This window comes from Lacerta agilis, chromosome 8, assembly GCF_009819535.1.
Source record: "Lacerta agilis isolate rLacAgi1 chromosome 8, rLacAgi1.pri, whole genome shotgun sequence".
Lineage (NCBI taxonomy): Eukaryota > Metazoa > Chordata > Lepidosauria > Squamata > Lacertidae > Lacerta > Lacerta agilis.
In genome coordinates this window covers 9028362-9050679 of record NC_046319.1, presented here as the reverse complement: position 1 = coordinate 9050679, position 22318 = coordinate 9028362, and the positions used below count along the sequence as shown (strand labels likewise).

Here is a 22318-nt window from a genome sequence, read left to right as displayed (position 1 = left end):
AGCAGTGTGCCTGCATCCGATCCTGGAGGTAGCACATGCAATCATCATTTGAGAAGCTCCCTAGTCAAGCATTTGCTCCTGCATGTAAAAGGCCACACTTTCAATCCCAGGGAGCATCTCTAGGTAGGGCTGAGCAACCAGCTCCATCCTGAAACCCTCTGGAGCTACTGCCAGTCAGCATCAACCTTAGTGAGCTAGATGAATCACTGCTCTGTCTTAATCTGATCCACCTTATTTTTGTAGTTTTTAAATTGTTTGAAATGGTTTTTAATGCTGTGTAGTGTTGTTTTAATTGCTGTCATCTGCTTTGGGCCCTTAAGGTGAAGGCTGGATAAGAAACTGGCAGTAATAACATAACCTCCATATAACTTTATCTGATAAAAATATCCATTATCATTTTATTACTTATACCCCACCTATCTGACTGCGTTTCCCCAGCCACTCCAGGGAGCTTCCAACAAAACAGAATAAAACATTAAACATAAAAAACCTGACTGTTGATTTCAGGGCTGTGGGTTCAAGTGCCACATTGGGTGAAAGATTCCTCCATTGCAGGGGTTTGGACCAGATGACCCTTGTAGTCCCTTCCAGCTCTACAGTTCTGCGATTCTACATATACCTGTACAGGGCTTCTTTCACACGTCTTCTAGAGTGTGTATACTGTAGTTACTTATGTCCTTGGCTCATGGGTCGTATAACTCATTTATCTGATGAAAATAGGGGTGCCTGACCTAAGGCAAAGCGGGACATCCCAGGATTAAATCAAAATGGCTTCTGTAAATCAACTACTGCCCGTGGAAATTAGGGATACTTGGAGGGTCTGTAATAATAATAGCAGCAGCAGCAGCAGCAACAGTAAAATGAAATGAAATGAAATGAAATGAAATGAAATGAAATGAATAAAATAAAATGCATGCAGCTCTGCTGCATGGGCGGGAGTCTGGACCTGTCCTAAAGTGTTGCCTTTAGGGTACCACCGGGGGCGAGACGCCTCCGAAGTAGAGAGGATGGCGAGGAGCGCCGGCTTTCCGAACCCTCCCGAGCAGCCGAAGTGGCTCGGCACGAGCGGGCGAGCTCGGTACGAACAGAGCGGCCGGAGTCGGCTTTCCCGAAGATACCCGAGCTCGGAAGCCTACAGCGCGCGGGCGCCTCCCCCCCCCCCCCACTCCAGCGCGACCCGCGACCCGCGACGTTGCTGTGGCAGCCGGAGGAGCCGAGCGCTTCCGGAGCTTGCCGAGCAGCCGAGCGCCCTCCTTCGTCGCCCGTCGTCGTCCTGCCGGACTGCTGGAGGCGGCCGCCAGCGCCATGTTGGATGCTCCGCTCCGTTCGTGAGGAGAATCCGCCGGCATCGCCCGCCCGACACCCGCCCGACGCCCGGGAGCCGCTCCGCCGGGGCCAGGGGCACCGAGACCCGCTGAGGGCGGCGGCCCTATGAGCGGCGGCGCGGCCTGAGCGGCCCCCGCCCGACCCTTCGCCAGCCGAGCAGGCAGGCAAGCAGCCGCAGGAGCCGGCCGGGCGAAGAAGAGCAGCGGCGGCGGGAGGCGGCGGCGGCAGCGGCGCGGCAGCACTTGAGGGAGGCGGCGGCGGAGGGAGCAGGCCGGCCGCGTTGTCACGGAGACCGGCCGGGGGTGCTGGCCCGCCGGGCTGCCCCCCGCCGCCGCCGCCGCCCCGCCGCTCCCCGCCCCCTCAGGCAGCGGCGGGCGGCCGCCCCGCCGCCGCCGGCCTGGTGGTGGCTCCGCTTGGCCATGAGCTTACCGCAGAAGGCGGCCCTCAAGCCCGGCGCGGCGGCGGCGGTGGCGGCGGCGGGAGCGGCCACGACCACGGGGACCCCCTCTGGTGGAGGGGTAGGGCCCGGAGGGCCGCCGCCCCCCGCTGCTGCTCCTGCACCGCCGCCGCCTCCAGCAGCAGCGGCAGCAACCGGGCCGCCGCCACCGCCGCCGTCCCCTGCTGCTGCTGCCGCTGCTGCTGCACCGGCTGTAGGAGCGGCGACGGCGCCTCCTCACCCCGCCAGCATCAGGGCTCTCCAGACACAGCCGCCCCAGCAGTATCCTTTGGCACCCAAGGAGGGGCATGCATCGCTTCTCCATCCATCCACCCATCCGTCCTCTCCCCCCCCCCATGAGGGGCACGCGTGTAGCCAGGAGGAACGTGTGGACTTGGGGGGTATCTGTATGTCAGTCATGTAAAAACGGGTCCATTAGTCCGGAGGATCGTCTTAATATATGGTGTCCTCTCTCTGGGAATGTGTGGATTTATGAGGGGACAAAAAGGGGTAGGTGTGTCATCTTTTGAGGAACCCGTTTATAGCCAGGAGGATTTGGCCGTCTGTGGGGGAATGTGTGGATTTAGGGACTTGGAAGCGAGGAACGTGTGTAGCCTGGATTTGTGTGTATGCTTCATATATGGAGAGCTTGAACTTATTTCGTGTAGATGGAAGGAAAAAAGGAACAGGAGCATCTCTAAGGGGATGTCAAGGAGTTGCTTCTAAAGATGGATGAGTGTGCAGACGAAAGAAAAGGGGGCCCTAGAGAGAATGTAGGGGGAAGGAGATTGGAATAAGGTGTGGGGAGGTCAGATCTCTTCCCTTAAGGATGAAGGCAGCACGGAGTGGTTTGTGTGTGTGTCAGGGGTAGGTGGGGAGGATGGAGCTGTCCATCAGACAGTTTCAGGATGAATGTATGTGTGTACCTCGGAGGTGAACTGGGGGAAGGAGCAGGACCCAAACTTGTGTAGGCAAGAGGACAAACCTCTTATGTACCGGAGGCCCCTCAGCATATGAAATATGGGTGGTGGGGGATGATATTACACATGCCCACCCTCTTATTTCTCTGTTAGACAGGAGGGTCCTCTCCCACACACTCTTGCTTGGCTGAGCCTCTCAGTGAAAGGGCCAGCATTTTGTGTCCAAACATAAAACAGGAAAAACAAATGTCGATGTCATACAGGACTTGGGCTGCTGTACTACGCTTTCTCTTTCACTTTGTAAGAAAAGGAAGGGCTCTGTGCCGAGAGGAGGCAAGTTTTGGGCATGGCTCTTCCTCCAGAAGAGGATCCAAGAGGGTTGGCTTGGAGGGGAAAGTATCCTTGCTTTGTTTTTGAGGGAGACCTGTGTGTGTTTTACAACAGGAAGGGGAGGTGATGGATGGTGGGTGGAAAGGGAATCCCACCTGCCAGGAGTTGGGCCTGGTACTTCTGTGTTTGTGCTGTGATACTCCTTTTTAACTCTGAAGAAGACACACGTACTTAGGGTCTCCTATTTTATTTGCAGAGAGTTTGTTATTCTTTGCACTTGCCAAAAAAGTGCAACTGTAAATGTTGTTCCCCAAGTGTGCTTATGCTGAGATTAAGACCACAGTCCTATGGAATTTAGTGGAACGTACTTCTGAGTGTAGGCATGCATGGGATTGGGTTAAAAGTCTGCTTGCTTGTTTTTAAATAAGAATTTGTTTGATGTAAACTGAGCAGATTTTTCAATTTTGTTCTTTGATTATGAAAGTGAAGCTAATTTTGGTGGGTTGGTGGAGTTGAAAAGTTTATATAAAATGTGTCCATTGAAATGGCGACCCTTAGGAAAGAGCATTCTTAACATAAAATATGTTTAATATTTGCTGCTAGGACTGGAGTCTTATGAAGGAATCAGTTGAAAAGTGTGTATATTAGAAAGGAAGGTATATAAATGAGAAATGGATGTGCAATAGAAACAGCATATTAGCCTCTGCATAGAAGGATTTGTATGCATATGTTAAAGGGGAAGTTTATTTGTAGACCAGTGAAATTAGATCTCTGGGAATATCAAAATATTTGATGAATTGGAGAAAACCTCATCCTCTGGATTAATGCCTGTGGATGGTGTCCAGAAGTGCTGGTTTTGCTTTGTCAGCAAGGTCAGCTGATGGTTCATAACAAAAGCAGATTTTCTCTTTATTGTAGGGGCAGACTGTAACAGCTGTGAGATATTTACCTAGAACTTACAGTACTTCCCTTTCTGGCTTATCTATTGCTGGTTGAGGTAGGCACGTCAGACCTTATTAAAACCTGTAAAATATGTTGGCTTGCTTAACTGGACTTTTACTGAGGATGGTGCTGATTATCAATTTAATTTTAATTCACGGAGTTCTTCAGATTCTTGTGTGGTACATATATAGTTTTAACCAGTTCTCTGGTATTACTGGACAAATTGTAATACAGTATGTGAAAACTTCTTTAAAATACCACATAGAGTAGCACTTGCCTTAAGTGTTGCTGCTTTGAGTTAAATCAGGGCAAGTTTCTTAGTTTTGAGTGCCTTGCCAAGGATTACAGTGGGAGTTTTGGCCTGCCTCAAGCAATTGAAGTGTATGGTGGGTTTATTTTTGTCCAATTTCTACTGGATTTTCTGAGCGCACTTTGTGGCTGGAATGCAACACCTTTATGCCCAATAGTTAGTTAGCTTCTGCTTTCCTGACTCTAGGGATGAAGCATGAACACACTAAACTTTCTAAAACCACTATTTTCTTGTAATAAGTAAAGTATTAAAAGTGCATTTTGCAACCTCTGTGAATGTCAGCTTAGTGTGACTGGGGAAGCTAGCCTATGCTTTGCTGGAAAATGCTTTCACTTGTAGTAATTTTTAACCCCTAGCTCTGCTGTGCACTCCATCCATGCATGTGTCAAGAAAAGGAGACTGGGTGCTTTTCTGGTTGTTTAAAGAGGTGGTAGGTTTGTGTAAAGAAACCCCTTGGAAGTGCAGGAGTGCCTTACGTGGCAAAGTATAGTTGAACCTTTAAGAACAGGATATAAATTGTAAGATGGAGCTGCTAAAATATTACATATACATGTATATATAAAGTAGCTCAGTTTGGGGAAGGGCCTCAGCTCAGTGGTAGAGTATCTGCTTTGCATGCAGAAGGCCCCAGGTTCAATCCCCAGTGGCATCTCCAGGTAGAATTGAAAAAGATTCCCTGCCTGAAACCCTAGAGACAAGTGCTAGAAATCCGCTGGGTGCCAGGTGCATTTTGCGACTTAGTGTGGGTCCAGTTGCGACCTTGTGCAAGATCTCTGGGTGCCCAGTTGGTGACTGACAATCTCAGTCCGACTGGCCCCTCCAGTTTTCCTAAGCAGGTAAGCAGAAGAGCTTATTTACAGCAATTTTATTCCATCTTTCCCCCTAAGGAGTACATGATTTACCCCCCCCCCCGCACTTCCTCAGTTAATTCCTGCAACGACCCAGTGAGGTAGGTTAAGAGGCTGTAAGCTTCATGACTGAATGGGGATTTGAACCCTGATCTCCCAGGTCCTAGTCTGACACTCGTATCCTAACTACTACACCTCACTGGGTACTTCTGCTATGGGGCAGGTGTATAAATTAAGTAGGTAAATAAATATGGGGGAAGCAAAATGTCACTTAGAGAGGGATCTGAACTATTTCCCTTGAATAACTTGTTTTATTTTGGATTTTTTAATTTGATGTTTTAATGTGTTGTAAAGTGCATTGAGATTTTTTTCTTTAAAATATAAAGTGGTATAGAAATGCAATGAATAATAATTACTATAAAAAATATAATAATGAGCACCACCGGGGGGGGGGGGAGGTGGGTTGGAATGGCGCTTAGACATTCCGTTGTGGCAACTGCAACCTAGAGTTAAGGTGTCATTTGGCAATAAGGTTATGTATCACTTCAGAGCTTCTGAGGTTTCTGCCTTAATGTTGAAAGAGGCTGATTTGAGTTGATGTGATTTGACTCATGAACGAAAATACAAATGTGAGAATCTTTGCTCTGTTGCTGTCAGTGCATTGTTAATCTCTAAGTTAGATTACTGCAACAAGTTATACATGGGGCTATCACTGAAGACAGTTCAAAAAAGTCAGCTTGTGCAGAATTCAGTGGCCAGGTTCCTTACCAGGGCAAGACAGTTTGAGCATGTAACACAAATACTGATCCGACTACACTGGCTGCCAATTAATTTCTGGGCCCAATTCAATTCACCTATAAAGCCTTAAACAGCTCAGGACCAATGTTGTGCCCTCTAAATGTTGCTGGACTACAGCTCTCATCATCCCTGATGGTTAAAATGCTTGCTGCTGAAGCTGCTTGGAGTTAGAATCCAATGACATTTGGAATGCTTCTCTGATTTTGAAGCAGATAATCCATATATAAAAATGAAGGACCTGGAAAAAGAAAGAAGCTAGTGGCCCCTGGCACAAGCCCCATCTCTAATCCCCAGTGCCAAAACAGTTGCCTACCCCTGCATTGGGGTGGTTAGATATTGGGAAAATAAATGTCCTGCAGGACAGTTGAGCTTTGAAAACTTACATGAGATGTGACCTTTAAGGGCCTTTTGATGTGTATTGAACTTGTGTATCAGGAGAAAGAATCTGCTCCTAATGTTGTCTCCTCCTGTTCCTTCCAGGCAATTCAAAGGTTACCCCCTTTGAGCTTTTGGATTCAATTTAAATATTTGTGTTTAGAGCCTGCTGAGTGCATGCAAAATGATACCTGATGGACCTTAGGCAGCAACAGTTAGTTAACAGGTACAGGGTCTCCTTTGAGGCATAGCTCCAAGCTATGGTTTGTGATAGTCAAGATTCAAACACAAAGGATGGTTTAGGTTCTAAGCATGTAGCATGTGCTTTCTGCTTTCCTACTAGTGGGTGGGTGTGCCGCTCTACGTCTTGCTATAACTGCCTTGGTAGCGTTAATGAAAGGAACTTCTGCCCTGCAAAGCTTATGAAGCAACCCCTCTGGAAGTTCTTTTCTTCTTGCACATTTTGTCGCCTGCCTTCCTCTTGGCCCTGAGCTCCTTCATGCAGTGCTATTTTTCTAGAAAAAGAGGTGCTGGAATTCAGCATGAACACCTCCCTTGTTCTTTTATAATGGCAATGGCTCCCACCTGAGAGGTGCTGGAACTGAGTTCCTGTGAGTTCCTTTGAAAAAAACGCCCTGCCTTCGCAGATACATTAGTTTGTCAGACTTATAAGAGACTTTAAATAGATGAAACCACACATGGTTGTTGTTGTTTGTCCTCCTGTGGTTGTGTTGTGAAGTTCTTCCTCACTGCTACACAAACAAACATAGTCTTGTCTGATGTGAATGCCTTCATTTCAAAGCAAAATGGTGTGTTAGTCTAATTCTTCAAGGGATAGATCTAGCTTGGTTGGTCAGGAAACATCTAGTTGAGAGGTTCCCTCTAATAAAAAAGTACAGATGCGCATGGACAATGGATCTGCAGGAGTTTGATCTTTCAGTCTTCCGTTATAGCTTAATGTCTGTGCAAGAGCGAATGAGAATTGGAGAAAGAATGTAGCAGTATCTCACTGATTCCTCAGCTGTAAGGGGACACTAGTTATGGGTCCACCTGTCAAAGTCACTTCCTATTTCCCTATCACCTATTGTGGCCCCCAAGAATTATTTACTAGGAGAGTGGCAGTCCACCTGTACTTTTTTCGTCATCTGTTCACACACCTTCAGCTGTAGCTTGGGGATTCCTGTTTTTCATATTCTTAATTGATGGTGCTGAATGTGGTTTCCCCATGCTTTTCTCTCTGCTAGATGCTAGCAATGGCTGCTAGCCACAATGTCTAGTTTCTCCTTCCACTGTCAGAAGCAGTAGGCCCCTGAATCCCAGTTGCTGGGAATCACAAGAGGGGAGGGTGCTGCTGTTGTGCTCAGGTCCTGCTTGTGGGCTTCCCTTTGGGGAATCTGGTTGGCCACTCTGAGAACAGGGGGCCGCACCAGGAGGGCCCCTTATGGCTTAACCCAGCTGCATGGCTATCCTTAATGTTCTTATGCTGAAAGTGAGCAGCAGAGCAACTCTGAAGAAAACTTCACCTGAAGAAAAATGGCAAGAACACTGTGAGATGGAAGTTATCGCCACTTGCTCACATCCCCTCAACATCCCATCCCCATGCTCAACATGTCAGTTGCAGCATGGTTGCCTTCAGCACCATCACAGGCATTCTAGTTGCTTTGGGGATTTTTGATGGACTTGCTCTCATGCCTTGTATTGGCTTTGGTCTGATTGTGGGGATAGACTCTGATCTGGAAAGCATCTGTAATTCTGTTGCCATCTGGTTTGGGCAGAAATAGAAGATACATTGTTACAGAGTACCAGAGACCATTTGCTTGTTCCCCTGATTTAGTGGTTGAGGATTTTTGATGTAAATTTTCTTTTTTGCGGCGCTTCTGCATTTGCCAGCAGGCTGGAGCACTACTGGAATTTCAGCCATATTGTAGATATGTGCCTCTGGGAATAAGAGTTGTACCTTTCTCTCCCCGCTCACTTATTGGGAAGACCTCATGGCTAGAGAGGAAGGATTCTTTCTTAGTCCTGAAATGAGAATAAAATTCTTAAATTTGAGGTGGTTTTTGTATGTTTGGGAGAGCCCAGGTTTTGCATTCCCAAATAAGCAACTGCTCTGTTAGCCCAAAGCTTAGGCTCAGACTGCAGCTTTGATAAACTGATCCTGTAAACAGTGGCTGCATGATCCATGTGAGCTTACTTCTGGGCATGATCCACGTGAGCTTACATTTTCTTCCCATGGATCTGTATTAATGACTTATTTGGAAAGAAAAGCAGGGTTGGAGAAGGCCTCTGTCGCTGTAGCACTAAATATCTGAGGTGCATTTTGAGCACAATCTTACCCTCTTCTGACATTTTTTCTCATTACTACTGCTGCTATTTAGATTTATAAAAAAAAAATTCACAGCCATATGCTACCAAAGCAGTGTAAAGTAAGATAAAACAAGATGAAATACAAAAGAGACCGATGCAAACTAAAAGCAGTTTCTACAGTTGGACAATTACTATAATGTACAATAATTTCCTGTACCAGTGTTAGAAACTCAGATATATAAGCTAATTGGCAAATGGCGCCTTAACTCTAGGTTGCGGTTGCCACAACGGAATGTCTAGGCGCCATTTTCCCCCTAGTGGTGCTTATTTTTATATTTGTTGTTGTTACTCATTTCATTTCTATACCGCTTTATATTTTAAAGAAAAAAACCTCAAAGCAGTTTACAACACATTAAAACAGCATATAAAACAATCCGGAATAAAATTCAAGCTTCAAGGAAAATTGTTCAGATCCTTCTCTTAGTGACATTTTGCTTTCCCCATATTTGTTTACCTACCTGCCCAATAGCAGAAGTACTCTAGGAGGCCAGTGTGGTGTAGCAGTTAGAGCAGGGGTCAGCAGACTTTTTCAGCAGGGGGCAGTCCACTGTCCCTCAGACCTTGTGGGGGGCTGGACTATATTTTGAAAAAAAATAATGAACGAATTCCTATGCCCCACAAATAACCCAGAGATGTATTTTAAATAAAAGCACACATTCTACTCATGTAAAAACACCAGGCAGGCCCCACAAATAACCCAGAGATGCATTTTAAATAAAAGGACACATTCTACTCATGTAAAAACACGCTGATTCCCGGAGCGTCTGCAAGCCGGATTTAGAAGGCGATTGGGCCGCATCTGGCCCCTGGGCCTTAGTTTGGGGCCCCCTGAGTTAGAGTGTCGAACTAGGGCATGGGAGATCAGGGTTCAAATCCCCACTCAGTCATGAAGCTCACTGGATGACCTTGGGCCAGTCACAGCCTCTTAACCTACCTCATAGGGTCATTGTAGGGATTAATGGGGGTGTGGTGGGAGTGAACCATGTGCTTACTGGAGAAAAGGATGGGATATAAATGCAGTAAATAAGCTCTTCTGCTTACCTGCTTAAGATGCTGGAGAGGTAAGCCAGATGGAGATGTCAGTTGCCAACCTGGTGTCCAGAGATCTCCACGTGGTTGCAATTGGACCCACAAGAGTTGTAAAATGTGCCTAGTGGCCGGTGAATTTCTAATGGGCAAAGTGGGATTTAAACTGTAATCTGAATCTTAGGGTTAGGGTAGTATCGGCAGTACGATGGCTAGGAGACTGGATTTGCATCTAAAAAGAACATCCTTCCCTTGTGCTCAGCTTTACTTTTTATTTTATTTTATTGGTAGAAAATGAGAGTTTTTTGGAATTCCATTTTCTGCTCTGAGGAGTACAGAAGCAGCAAGATACAAAACTTGAGTATGGTTTGCAAAATGAGAAAATGAGTTCGTTGGAAAGCATTGATTGGAAGGCTGTGTTTACCCAAATAACATACAGTCCAGCTTGATGCAAGCCTTTGGTGTGAGGCATTGATCAACCAAGAGCATGTCTAACAACCACAACCAACAGATCTCACAGTTACTACTTCATGCCTTAGTTTTGGCTCTGATGCATTCTCTGCATTCACCCTCCCAAGTGTTAAGATCAGCAGAGGGGACTTTCTTTGTAGTTCCCCCATCCACATCCATTTTGGGTGTAGCAACCCAAGAGAACACATTCTCTGTGGCATCCTCTAAGCTATGGAATTCCCTCCCCATCAAGGTATGCCTGGTTCCTTCATTATGTAGTTTTTGTCATGTGTGAAGATACACCTCTTTACTCTGGCCTTTGACACCAGAGAGAGAGAGATTTTCAAGAACATATTCCTGTGACTAATTTGTTCTAAACTTCTTTTAATGTTGTATTTTTTAATAGGTTGGGACTTGTCATGAAACCTCATTAGAGGGTAACAACTCTAATAAATAATGCTAAAAATACTGAAGAACTTCAAAAAGTTACCTTTAGAACCTGGCACAGTGGTCATGTTTGAGAGTCATACTAAGTCCACCACCCTCCAGGTATTGTACTGCGACTCTGGTCAGCATGCCAATAATAAGGGATGATGGAAGCTGAAGTTCAAGAACACCTGGACAGCTACAAGTTGGAAGCAGTGTTCAAAACTCACATTGTTCTAGGCACATTTTGCGACAAGGAATTTCATTAGCGTGAGCAGTTTCTGAACTCTGGGCGCAATACTGCGCCTAAGATTGCAGATTAAAACTGCAGGGTGGAAGGAAAGGAGGACCTTTTTTCTGCCCCCCCCCCCCACTTCCAGCTATTCTCTGAAGACTGGAGAAAGACCCTCTTAAGAATATTAGCGGGGTGGGCAGGGGAAGGACTACACCATGTGAAAAATGAACATAATATTTTAGCTTCAGTTCATTCATTTTCAGCTTTGTATTGTTTTTTTTTTATAAAAAAAAACATTCCGTTGTTGCACCCATAACCTAGGTTTAAGGTTCCATTTAGCTCCACCTTTCATATCTCAGTTTCTAACACTGGTTGCAAGAGCATGTGAATGAGCCAGAGTGAGCATCAGGCTTACATGCTCCCCATTCCTCTTCCCACCCCTGTGTGGCCAAGAGGAGGCATGCTTGAAACAAATCATAGTTAACATGAAGTCGAGTTTGCTTTTCTGTGTAGAGCAACATCAGTTCATAAGCAAAAGTGGAAGGGAAAACCATGTTGGACAAGGAGCAGCAGTGGAACATGTGAACCTGGAGGTCACTAAACTATAGCTTGGCATGAAGTCTAGATGTGGCCAATAGATGTTTACAACTGCTGTTGAAGACACAAGGCTGTGCCTTGAAATAAACTGCAGTCACATTCATAACTGGCTTTGCCTAGCATGCTCCTTTATTTTAAGACCCAGGACTTATTATTTTAGGTTTCATTATCATTCTTAACTGAAGGTGTTAGTGGTGAGGTCATGAAGAGAAATTGTGGGGTGAATTCATAACCTTAAGCTGTTACGATGGCCTGGGGTTAAGCCTCTCTTGGCTGTGAACAGAGCCTCTGGAATGCAGTCAAATAATTGCAGGAACCTGGTTTTTTAAATGGTACCCTTGGGCGTGAATGCTAATCAGAAGAAACTAGACTTCCACGTTGCCTTTTGACATTATTTTGAAGCTATTTCTTTGAGCTAGAAGGACTGGGTTTATGTGGTGACACTCTGCGATCTCAATGTTTTGTTGTTTAAAGTATTCTGGTCAGACTCAGTCTCTGTTAACACCACAATTTGCTTCTAAATTGCGCTTAACTCTTGGGGTCTTGCATTATGTATTTTAACAAATCTCTCCAGAAGGAGATTAAGAAAATGTTCCCAGGTTATGAAGAAAAGGTCAGGATTGTACATTTCCTGTCACTTGCTTTCCTTACCTTTCACTTTGTGGCTCGATGCAGGATAGGGTGTTCCGTTCCTGGAATGCGAGCTCCTTAGCGGAACAAGAGCAAAATGTGTTGGTTCTATCAAGCTGTGCTTGTGAGTGGACAATGCCTGCGTTTCTGGCTGCTTGGGAGGCCGTGTGATGCTCATGCAAGAGTCCTTTTCTGCCTGGCAGCTGAGGAGATGTCCCCTGAAGAGCTGGCCCAGTAGGTCTCCCTCCCTGCCTCCCCTCCCTTCCTCCCTCATTCTCTTTCTGCTCTGTGCTCTGCCATTCAAAAGACTGGCATTGACCAGGGAGACAAAGAGTTCTTTCAGGCCCTAAGCTTTTGTTAATGCTCCCAAGTTTCCCTTCCCTGCTCCCTCCTCTGATTGTTAATGAATGTTGCACAGTTGTAGCAAGAGTCAGGGGTATATTCTATTCATATTTCTGCATCCTTCTGGAGAGGAAACGGTGCTCCTGAACAGATACAGTATTTGGCTGCTCTCGCTATAACCAGGTCTCTGCCCTGATCAGTAGTAAACCATGGAGGCAAGGTGCTTGCTGGTTTAAGTGACTTCCACTGGACAATGTGCACCTGCCCTTTCGCAATGGATGATGGGCTTGAAAAGCTAAAGAAGTTAGAGTTCTTGACTCTAAGACTTAATCTGCTGAAGAAGAATTTTCGAAACAGGGCCCTGTTCTGGTGTATATACTTCATCTGACGTATAAACATCTACAGAAGAGACTATTTGAAACATTTTTATCATTAGAACCACTATCCAGTACCTGTTATTATTTTACTTCTGTGGCCTGAGTTCTTGCCCTTCTACTATTTTCGTGTGGGCTTGAAAAGCTGTCATTTTAATTTTTGTGGGTTTAAAACCCAACCCATCCCAGGGCTTTATGGTAGCTGAGGAGTGACACTCCTTTGAGCCTTCGTATCACAAGCCTCCAGTCTGCCAGACTTGAATGGCAAATATCTCCACAAGCAGTGCTAGGATCTTCTGAGTCATTCTGATAGGTCTGCTCCTTGTAGGCTTTTGCAGTACTAGGGTGGTGTAGCCAAGGTGGCATGGCACTCTGATTATACTAGTTTGGATTGCTAAATAGCAACACAATTTTTAAATTTTGTGTGTGTGTGTGTGTGTTGAGTTCTCATGTGTGCAGCTTGCCATTTTTTGCTACTGTCCCTCTCCTCTTTGTCCTCAAGTAACAGATTGCTGGTGAGTCAGCAACTAGCCCTAATGGGTATGCTTTACCTCTACTCTTGGAGGCAGCATTTCTCTGATTACCATTTGCTGGGAATCTCAAGTGGGGAGAGTGTTGCTGTTGTGTTCTGGTCTTGCTTGCAGGCTTCCCATTGCAGTATCTGGTAGGGGACAGGATGCTTGATCATTCGCTGGCCTGATCTACCAGGCTGTTACATTCCTGTGGAAGAATGCAGGGGAATGAATGATGATACCATCCATCAGTTGAATAATTAATTTTCTTTGCATCTAATTAATAAACAGTACTAGAATGTAGTTTAATCTTTTATGGCTGGCAGGTATTTAATGACTAGAAATGATTGCTATGTGAAAGAGTCCACTTTCTGCAAAGTGCCATCTCTTTTTGAATTCCCTGGTATAGAAATGAAATCTCTTGTGCACAATCCAGGAAGTGAATTTAGCGTGGTATTCCGGGCATGGCAAGCCTTGTTAAGCAGGTGTGTGCCTGTTTTAAGCAGGAACTCTCTAAAACTTTGACAAAATAGGTTTCTCCCAGGTGTCATCTGAAGTACCGGTAACATCGGATCAGTGTAGGGGAGGTGCTGTTTGAAAGTGTAGCTGGGCCAGGTTCGAGGTTCTGGTTCTAGTATATAAAGCCCTGGACAACTTAGGCCCACAATACCTTAAGGACTGCCTTGCCCTACACACCCCAGGTTGGTTCACTGAGATCATCTGGAAGAATGCTGTTAGTGGTCCCTCATGGACCAGAAGCATGACTCATGACAGCAAGAAGCCATCTCTTCAGTATTGTGGGCTGAGCTTGGTGTAAATCCCTCCCAATAGAAGTCAAGGCAGCCACTGTCCCTGCTGAGTTTCTGGTGCCTGGTTAAAACTATTTTAATTTAAGAGGGTTTGCATCATCCGTTCCTTCTCTGGTGTTTTAACATATTTGTTTATATTCTCAGGTTTTTTAAATTCTGATATTTAATGTAGGTAAGCCCCAATATTTTCTAGTGTGAGGTGAACGGTTGCTAGTGGGAAGCTGGAAGTCCTCCTTCCTGCACTGACTAAAATGTTTACCCAACCCTCTGTCTGGTTGTTGTTCTTCAGTCGTTCAGTCATGTCTGACTCTTCGTGACCCCATGGACCAGAGCACGCAAGGCACTCCTGTCTTCCACTGCCTCCTGCAGTTTGGTCAGACTCTTATTGGTAGCTTCAAGAACACTGTCCAACCATCTCGTCCTGTGTCGTCCCCTTCTCCTTGTGCCCTCCATCTTTCCCAATATCAGGGTCTTTTCCAGGGAGTCTTCTCTTTTCATGAGGTGGCCAAAGTATTGGAGCCTCAGCTTCAGGATCTGTTCTTCCAATGAGCACTCAGGGCTGATTCCCTTCAGAATGGATAGGTTTGATCTTCTTGCAGCCCATGGGACTCTCAAGAGTCTCCTCCAGCACCATAATTCAAAAGCATCAATTCTTCGGCGATCAGCCTTCTTTATGGTCCAGCTCTCACTTCCTCCGTACATTACTACTGGGAAAACCATGGCTTTAACTATACAGAGCTTTGTCGGCAAGGTGATGTCTCTGCTTTTTAAGATGCTGTCTAGGTTTGTCATTGCTTTTCTCCCAAGAAGCAGGCAGCTTTTGGTTAATTTGGTTAATTGGAAAATATAATAAAAAATATTTTCAAGAAAAAAAGAAGCAGGCGGCTTTTAATTTCGTTACTGCTGTCACCATCTGCAGTGATCATGGAACCCAAGAAAGTAAAATCTCTCACTGCCTCCATTTCTTCCCCTTCTATTTGCCAGGAGGTGATGGGACCAGTGGCCATGATCTTAGTTTTTTTGATGTTGAGTTTCAGACCATATTTTTGCACTGTCCTCTTTCACCCTCATTAAAAGGTTCTTTAATTCCTCCTCACTTTCTACCATCAAGGTTGTGTCATCAGCTTATCTGAGGTTGTTGATATTTCTTCCAGCAATCTTAATTTCGGCTTAAGATTCATCCAGTCCAGCCTTTTACATGATGATTCTGCATATAAGTTAAATAAGCAGGGAGACAATATACAGCCTTGTCGTACTCCTTTCCCAATTTTGAACCAATCAGTTATTCCATATCCAGTTCTAATTGTAGCTTTTTGTCCCACGTAGAGATTTCTCAGGATACAGATGAGGTGATCAGGCACTCCCATTTCTTTAAGAACTTGCCATAGTTTGCTGTGGTCGACACAGTCAAATGCTTTTGCGTAGTCAATGAAGCAGAAGTAGATGTTTTTCTGGAACTCTCTAGCTTTCTCCATAATCCAGCGTATGTTTGCAATTTGGTCTCTGGTTCCTCTGCCCCTTCAAAATCCAGCTTGCACTTCTGGGAGTTCTCGGTCCGCATACTGCTTAAGCCTGCCTTGTATGTCTGTCTGGTATGCTCCAGCAATTGCTGGACTATGAACCCCAGTTTTAGAAGCTGCTTTTGTGATAATGTATTAAAATCCCTTAAAAAGGGCATATTGCTTTTGCAGTATCCTGAGGTGCCCTTCACACATTGTAATAGCTCTTTGAGAACCACTTTTCTGTGGGTTCATCCTGTCATATGTGGCACCAGTGAGGAAGAAGACGGGTAGCTTGCCCCCTCCTTGTTGCTAGAAAGACACTTTCCACATGCTTCCCACACCCCCAGACAGTGCTTTGCCACCCCCTTTTTCTGGTCCCGCCGCTACATCTCATGGCGCTGCTGAAATGTTTGTAAAGACCTGCAGCCAAGTAGGTGATTGTAGGCGCTTGAGTCTGTGCTGCCTGGTCAGATCAGGGATGGTCACCTGACAACAGGAGTCTATGTAGCTAGCCTACCGCCTCCCCCCCCCCACCTCCCTTTGGTTGTCGGCCTGCTGGGTCCTGAACCTCTAGAAAAACAGCTCCAGCTGCTGCTGCATTGTAACAGGTATCTGAGCTCCACTTTCTTTGACAGTTTGCTAAATGTATTCTGTATTTCTCAGTGAAGGTGCTCCCTGCCTTAAATAAAAAAGTTTAACTGTGGGTTATTTGTCTTCATAGTTGGAACGACTTTGATTATTAACCTTGCCAGTGTTTGTAGCCTGGAAATTGCTCCAAGGAGCAGAGAAAGAAGGAAGCTGGTCAGTGCCGAGGCTGCTTTGTATGTGGGTGTAATGCAAGTTCATGCAAGGGGAATACGAAACAGGAGCAGTGCTTGGCCGCAGGGGAAAGAGGCTGTTTTGTTCAGCCCATTTCTTGACTTCCTAATAAATAGTGTACATTAAGCGAGGATCATGTAACTTGGATTTCAAAATACAGAGGACATGTGCTCTGCTCTGTCACTGCCCTGCTTTTTGTGATGTGATACGTCACATGGTAGGCTCCTTATTTTTAAGGCATGTGCCTTGTTTGTCGGCTCCAGTTACTGTTTCTTGATGATCAGAAGGCAGCCGGTCAACTGGTCGCTCGGTCAGAAAGGGACTCCCTTACCAGGGACCGGCATGGAACTTTCTAATCCAACTCACCATTGTGTGGGATTGTATTTGAGAACCTCATGAGGTGAGCCTGGGATTCTGTTCTCAGATTTCTTCCAAACTCACAGCCTGAAGGTCGCCAGTGCAATGTGTATGAGGTGAGTTGGCTTCAATCTTTGCTGTCTGGGGCTGATGGGCATGGTCTTATTAAAATGGCTGAAAGGCAACTGGTTCAGAAAGGCTGCCGTATGGTTGTGCTCACTCTGCTTCTCTTTGATTATTATATCCTGCTTTGTCTTTAAATTTTGGACTGTGTAGGGTTAAGGCTCCACATTCTTTGGCAACTTCAGATATCTAAATTGGAGAGACAAAGGGGTGGCACTGCTGTTGCTATCCCAACAGAGCTGGGAGGTGTTTTGTGCTGAAAAATGGCCACATTGCCCTCCTTCCGTGTGGGTGGCATCTCAGTGCTCCACCTTGGTAACAGACGTTGCTGCCTAAAGCTTCTTGTGACTCCTGTCCACAAACTGGTAGAGGCCCATGTCCAAGCAGAGTTTGGAAGGGTTCCGTTGGCTGGGCTCCTGCAAAGTAGCCATGGCTAGGTGACGCTTCTGCCCCACTCTTGTCGGTTGCCCTGTGGCGCTGGAAGGGGCATGCAGCTGTGTAAACAAGCCAGAGCAGATTTTGGCTTGCCGTCAAGATCTCAGGGGTGTATTTTATTAGTCCAAGCCAGCATGCAGGAGGGGCGGTGGCAGAAGGGAAGTTCTGGCCCCTTTCCAGGTGAGGTTCGAATTGCAGTGGAGCTTTTGTGGAAATGTTGCGTGTTCATAGTTTTGGAATGATGAGGGCCTGACATTATCTCATGCCAGGAGGTGGGAGGGGAGCCCCACAAGGTTTGCAGAGCTCAGTCCATTGCCACATAAGTCAGCAAGTCCTGTGGTTTTCCAACATGAAGGTTTGTTTGTTTGCTGTGGCAGGAATGTTCATGGGCAACCAGGGTGAGCAATTGTCTCCCATGCTTTCACCCTTCAGGATGTGTTCTTTACAATCTGGTAAACTCTACTCCGCACTTGTTAACTATTTCTAGAAGGGTTGTAAGTGTGGTTTCTCTTCACTGTAGCAGTCTGTTCGTACAGCTACCACCACCTCTGTAAGCTCCAAGCCACAGAGTTCCTTCTTGTCATATTCTTTTTCCTGGGGATGGCATGTAGAAACCAGCATGGTCTCTCAGCTGAGTGCAAAGGTCCCAGTTCCAGTTGTGTGAGGTCAACTGCTGCTGTTGTCAGGGATTTTCAAATGCCTTGGATAGGTTCTAGTTTTGTGGTTTGATAAAATTTAAGGGAGAATAGACACAGAAGCAACAGGACAGGACAGGCACCTTATGGGAGAGTGGTTTAGCTGCTTGCATTTGGGTAGGAATATATCTTTTGGTGCTTTTCGAAAGAATGATAATCTGCAATTTGGTGTTTACTGCCCTGGATCTCCAGCACTTGAACCACACTTTGATGGAAGCATACTGTTCTAGAGAGAAACACTGCTTGTTTTTTGGTTTTTAATTGGAGCTCAGATTAAGTTGAGGCAATTTTAGGGACAACACGCTTTTTCCTTCCTCTCTTGCCTGACCATTCTTCTCTCCATAATGAGTGTGGGAGCCTCCTTGTGTTGATAGGAAGTTCTTTATAAGCTGGCGGAAATTCATCCTCTGAACCTCTTAGCAAGTGACCACACTGCTTTAAGAAGGAAACTAGTAGTTTATGAGAGAGCTTAATCCTGTTGCAGAGGATTCTAATTGTTGAATCACATATATTTTATTTTACCAAACCTTTTATTGTTATCTTTCTGTGGCATTAGAAAAAAACCTTTTTTGCTACACCTTTATTTACAGTGTGGATATTCTGGATTATTATGGCCTTTTTAATTGCAAGTTTAGGGGAGCCGATCAAAGGCAGTTTTCCTTTAAGGAACAAAATTGTCAGCCTGTTAAGAAGTGAATTCTAGTTCCCAGAACTGCTTTTAAGTAGGGAAAAGGATTAATAGAGTGAAATACCAGTGACATAAATGCACTCTCTCTCTCTTTCTTCCTGCATTGTTGGAGACTCAGGCCTGGCCTCCGTCAGACAGATCTGCTGCTGATGAGCTGTTTTCCTGGGTGACTGAAAGAGGGTGGCCATTTTATATTGAAAATAAAAATAGGGTCGTCTGTTCCAACTCTCAGCTTAGATCTCTCATGTACAGTACTCGGGTCTATTGATTTTGTTTTACTGTATCTGGTCACATCTTCTGGGAAGCTAGTTTTCAGCCATAGAAATTATTTCAGCTGCAGTGTTGAATGTGAGCCCCTTTTCATTGTGGTTTCTGCTGTTGGTAAAAACTTTTGTTTTTATGCTAGTATGGGCAAAGGATTTCACATGTTTCTTTCCTGCCAAACACACTTTCCTCTAGCCTTTTGTGTTTTCCTTGATTTGCTGCTTTACAGAATCCCCCGGGGACCTGTGCAGCAGCCCCTGGAGGATCGAATCTTCACTCCAACCGTCTCAGCTGTGTACAGCACTGTAAGTATTCCCCAGCAGCTTTGCCAAGTTCTTTGGTTCCTGTGTAGTTGTGGTTTGCTTAAGTAACACTGCTATTCCTCCTGCAGCTAATCAACTGGGTATGAGCTCTTAGAGCTTTGTGGGGCTGTGTGGAAAGTTTAGCTGCCTCCAGCCACAGAACAATCGTGGGACTCAAGTGTGTAATCTTCATTTAGAAAAGCAGCTCTGTTTTAAAAACCACTTGTTTAATTCAAAATAAGCAAATGGATAATTCAGAGTTGAACTTTCTCAACAGAAACTGCTGGTTTAGGAAGATGCCCTCATTCAGGCCTCTTCTGCCCAGTATTTTTGGCAGGTGAGACCTGATTCAGATAACATGTTTGCAGTGCAATCACAACTCCTCGATATAAGCTGCAAAAGTTCTTATAGTATTTTGGATGCTCTTTAACATAGTTGCTGGAGTTACACTAAAATAGGAATGAGTTCTTACGGAAGGCAAGAATGAAAGAGGCTGCCACATATTGACTGTGGTGCCAAATCGTTCTAGTACTGGAGGTCAGTTAAAGGCTGCTCCTCAAATGGTGTCTTGTGGGTTCTGTGTGTGTGCGCGCTTGCCTTTCTGTGCCCATAATGGGTGGATGCCCAAGAGGTGTCTTCTGTGCCTGGCTTCTGAACAGGTAACCCACAGTGAAGTGACTCCTCCAGAAAAGAGATTAGGAAGGATTAGCTGATCCAGCCACTCCAGGTTTATGCCAAAGATGTGGGTCAGGAAGCCGGTCTATTTGGCTGTGTGGCTGTTGCTGAGCTGTGAGGAAAATGCTGCATTTTTTAAAGGCACAATATGAGCATCAAGGCAGTGAGACCCACTGCTAATGAACTAGCCCAGATGGCCACCAACACTGTTTATTTTTTCATTACAGAGGTCACATTCACACCATGCATTTAAAGCACATGGCTTCTCCTGAGGAATCCTGGGAATTATAGTTTAAGGGTGCTGGGAATTGTAGCTCTGGGGGTAAACTACAGTTCCCATGTTTCTTTGGAGAGGCCATGTGCTTTAAATGGATGGTGTGAATGTGACCTGTGTTGCATCCTTGTGCATTGGCAAAATTGCATTTTAGAAAAAATACAGAAATAGATTAAGTAGAAATAGATTAAGTAGAAGTCTTTGGTAGGCATATTTCTCAAGGACTGCGTATGTACAAGGATACTAAGTAAGAGCATTAACTTGAAAGCTAAGAGTTTTATCCAACAGTAGTCCTACCCAGAGGAGACCCTAACTTAGGTTCAGTGGGTTTACTCAGAGTAGGACTTAGTTGATTACAACTCTTAAGGGGTGCAAATCATTTGTTTTACCTTTTTGGAAGTAAATCCATTGACAAGAGTGGAACTTAGTTCTGAGAAAATATGCATGTGTTACAAATACCCAGAGTGTGGGGTGTTAGTTACTGGGGGCCATTGTTTTTTCCACTGTGAGATGGAAAGTAAATTCCCTCCTTTTTGGTTGGTTGTTGTTGTTCAGTCGTTCAGTCGTGTCCGACTCTTCGTGACCCCATGGACCAGAGCGCACCAGGCACGCCTATCTTTCACTGCCTCCTGCAGTTTGGCCAAACTTTTGGTTGGTAGAATGATAAATATTCATAATTTGAGAGCTGAACACATGCCAGAGCTCTGGTAATTGGAGGGTGCAGTTTACGAATACAGTACACAATCACCCATACAGGCACCTTGAACAATCCTGGCAAAATATATCACTTGGATTCTGGTGTCTTTGACAGCTTGTCAATCTGTGGGTCCCATGACAAGCCCATAGTAGTAGTAGTAGTAATTATTTATTGTAATTATTATTGTAATTATTTGTACTCCACCCATGTGACTGGGCTGCCCCACCCACTCTGGGTGGCTTCCATCATATATAAAAACATAATAAAACATTACACTTTAAAAGGCTTCCCTATACATGGCTGCCTTCAGGTGTCTTCTAAAGGTTATATAGTTACTCATCTCCTTGACATCTGATGGGAGGGTGCCACTACCAAGAAGGCTCTCTGCCTGCTTCCCTGTAGCTCCACTTCTCTCAGTGAGGGAACTGCCAGAAGATCCTTGGAGCTGGACCTCTGTCTGGGCTGAACAATGGGAGTGAAGATACTCCTTCAGGTATACAGGGCTGAGGCCAGTGATCAAGGCAACCATTGACATTGTATCATTTATAATTATTGGCCTGAGAAGTGTAGATAGCTTTTGCAAATCATAAAGACAGATATATTCATAGAATGGTGGGTTCCCCCTCACCAGAATACTACAGTGTTTGTTGTATTTAGATTTCAGTTTTGCCTCCATTTTTTTTAAAGTAAAAGTACAGGTCAGTCAAAATACAATTACAACAAAAAAGAAAAGTCAATTATATAAATAATGTATACCATAAATAAAAATGTGATGAGAATAGCAACTGTGTTGAACAATGCTGTTTTAGTCCTGCCCACTTTGAATGTAGGCCCGCCCATTGCCAGCTCCCAGCCCAGCCTACCTATTCCCTGAGCAGATGCAGAGAATTTCCCCACACCTGCTGTAGAAGGTAACTGGTAAAGGCGGCTGACTTGTAGAGCTCTGAAGATCTGAGCCAAAGGATTTCCAGCCCCTTGTTAAGAGATGGGTGTGATTTAAACAAAGGCACAGCAATAATCTCCAGCATCCTCTCGAAAACTTGGGTCTCTTGTGATCCTAGCAGCTCTTGCCACTTCATAAAGCAGAACAGAGGGGACCTTTCCTGCTGCTGCTACTGAACTGCAGTGCTGTGCTCTAAAAGCAAGGGCCAGTTTGTATGCTGGCTGGATTCTAGGTTTTTCTTCATACCTGCAAAATGTGCATAATTTCTGATCAAAGAGGCACATAAGTTAGGTGCTAACATTTAGCGTTTCTTTACCTCTCTTCAAAAGGAATCCGGCAATGCAGCCTCTGAAGCAGATGTGTTAATTGACATTGTTTGAAGTGTCTCTTGAAGAGTTTCTGCCTCCTGTCTTGGGTCTCCTTGTTTCTGATCAGCTACCTTGACACAGCTGAAATAAGCAAAAGGAAGGGAATCTCTCCCCATTATGATT

General features: G+C 45.2%; 1 protein-coding gene across 22 annotated transcripts in view; it reads left to right on the top strand.

Annotated features, from left to right (window-relative positions):
* The first annotated feature begins 1827 nt into the window (after nucleotides 1–1827).
* EIF4G3 (eukaryotic translation initiation factor 4 gamma 3) overlaps nucleotides 1828–22318 on the top strand; it is a 77098-nt gene continuing 56607 nt past the window's right edge. For 7 of the 22 annotated variants that reach the window (XM_033159374.1, XM_033159369.1, XM_033159363.1 and 4 more), the window contains exons 1-2: nucleotides 1838–2044; nucleotides 19166–19241. Coding sequence is in view for 3 of the 22 variants with exons in the window: in XM_033159378.1 (XP_033015269.1) it covers nucleotides 16837–16847; nucleotides 19166–19241 (87 nt within the window). In the remaining 19 variants the exon portion in view is untranslated. Of the gene's footprint in view, nucleotides 2045–16658; nucleotides 16848–19165; nucleotides 19242–22318 lie in introns of those variants that run through there. The other 15 variants (XM_033159381.1, XM_033159375.1, XM_033159364.1 and 12 more) reach the window with 8 other exon arrangements.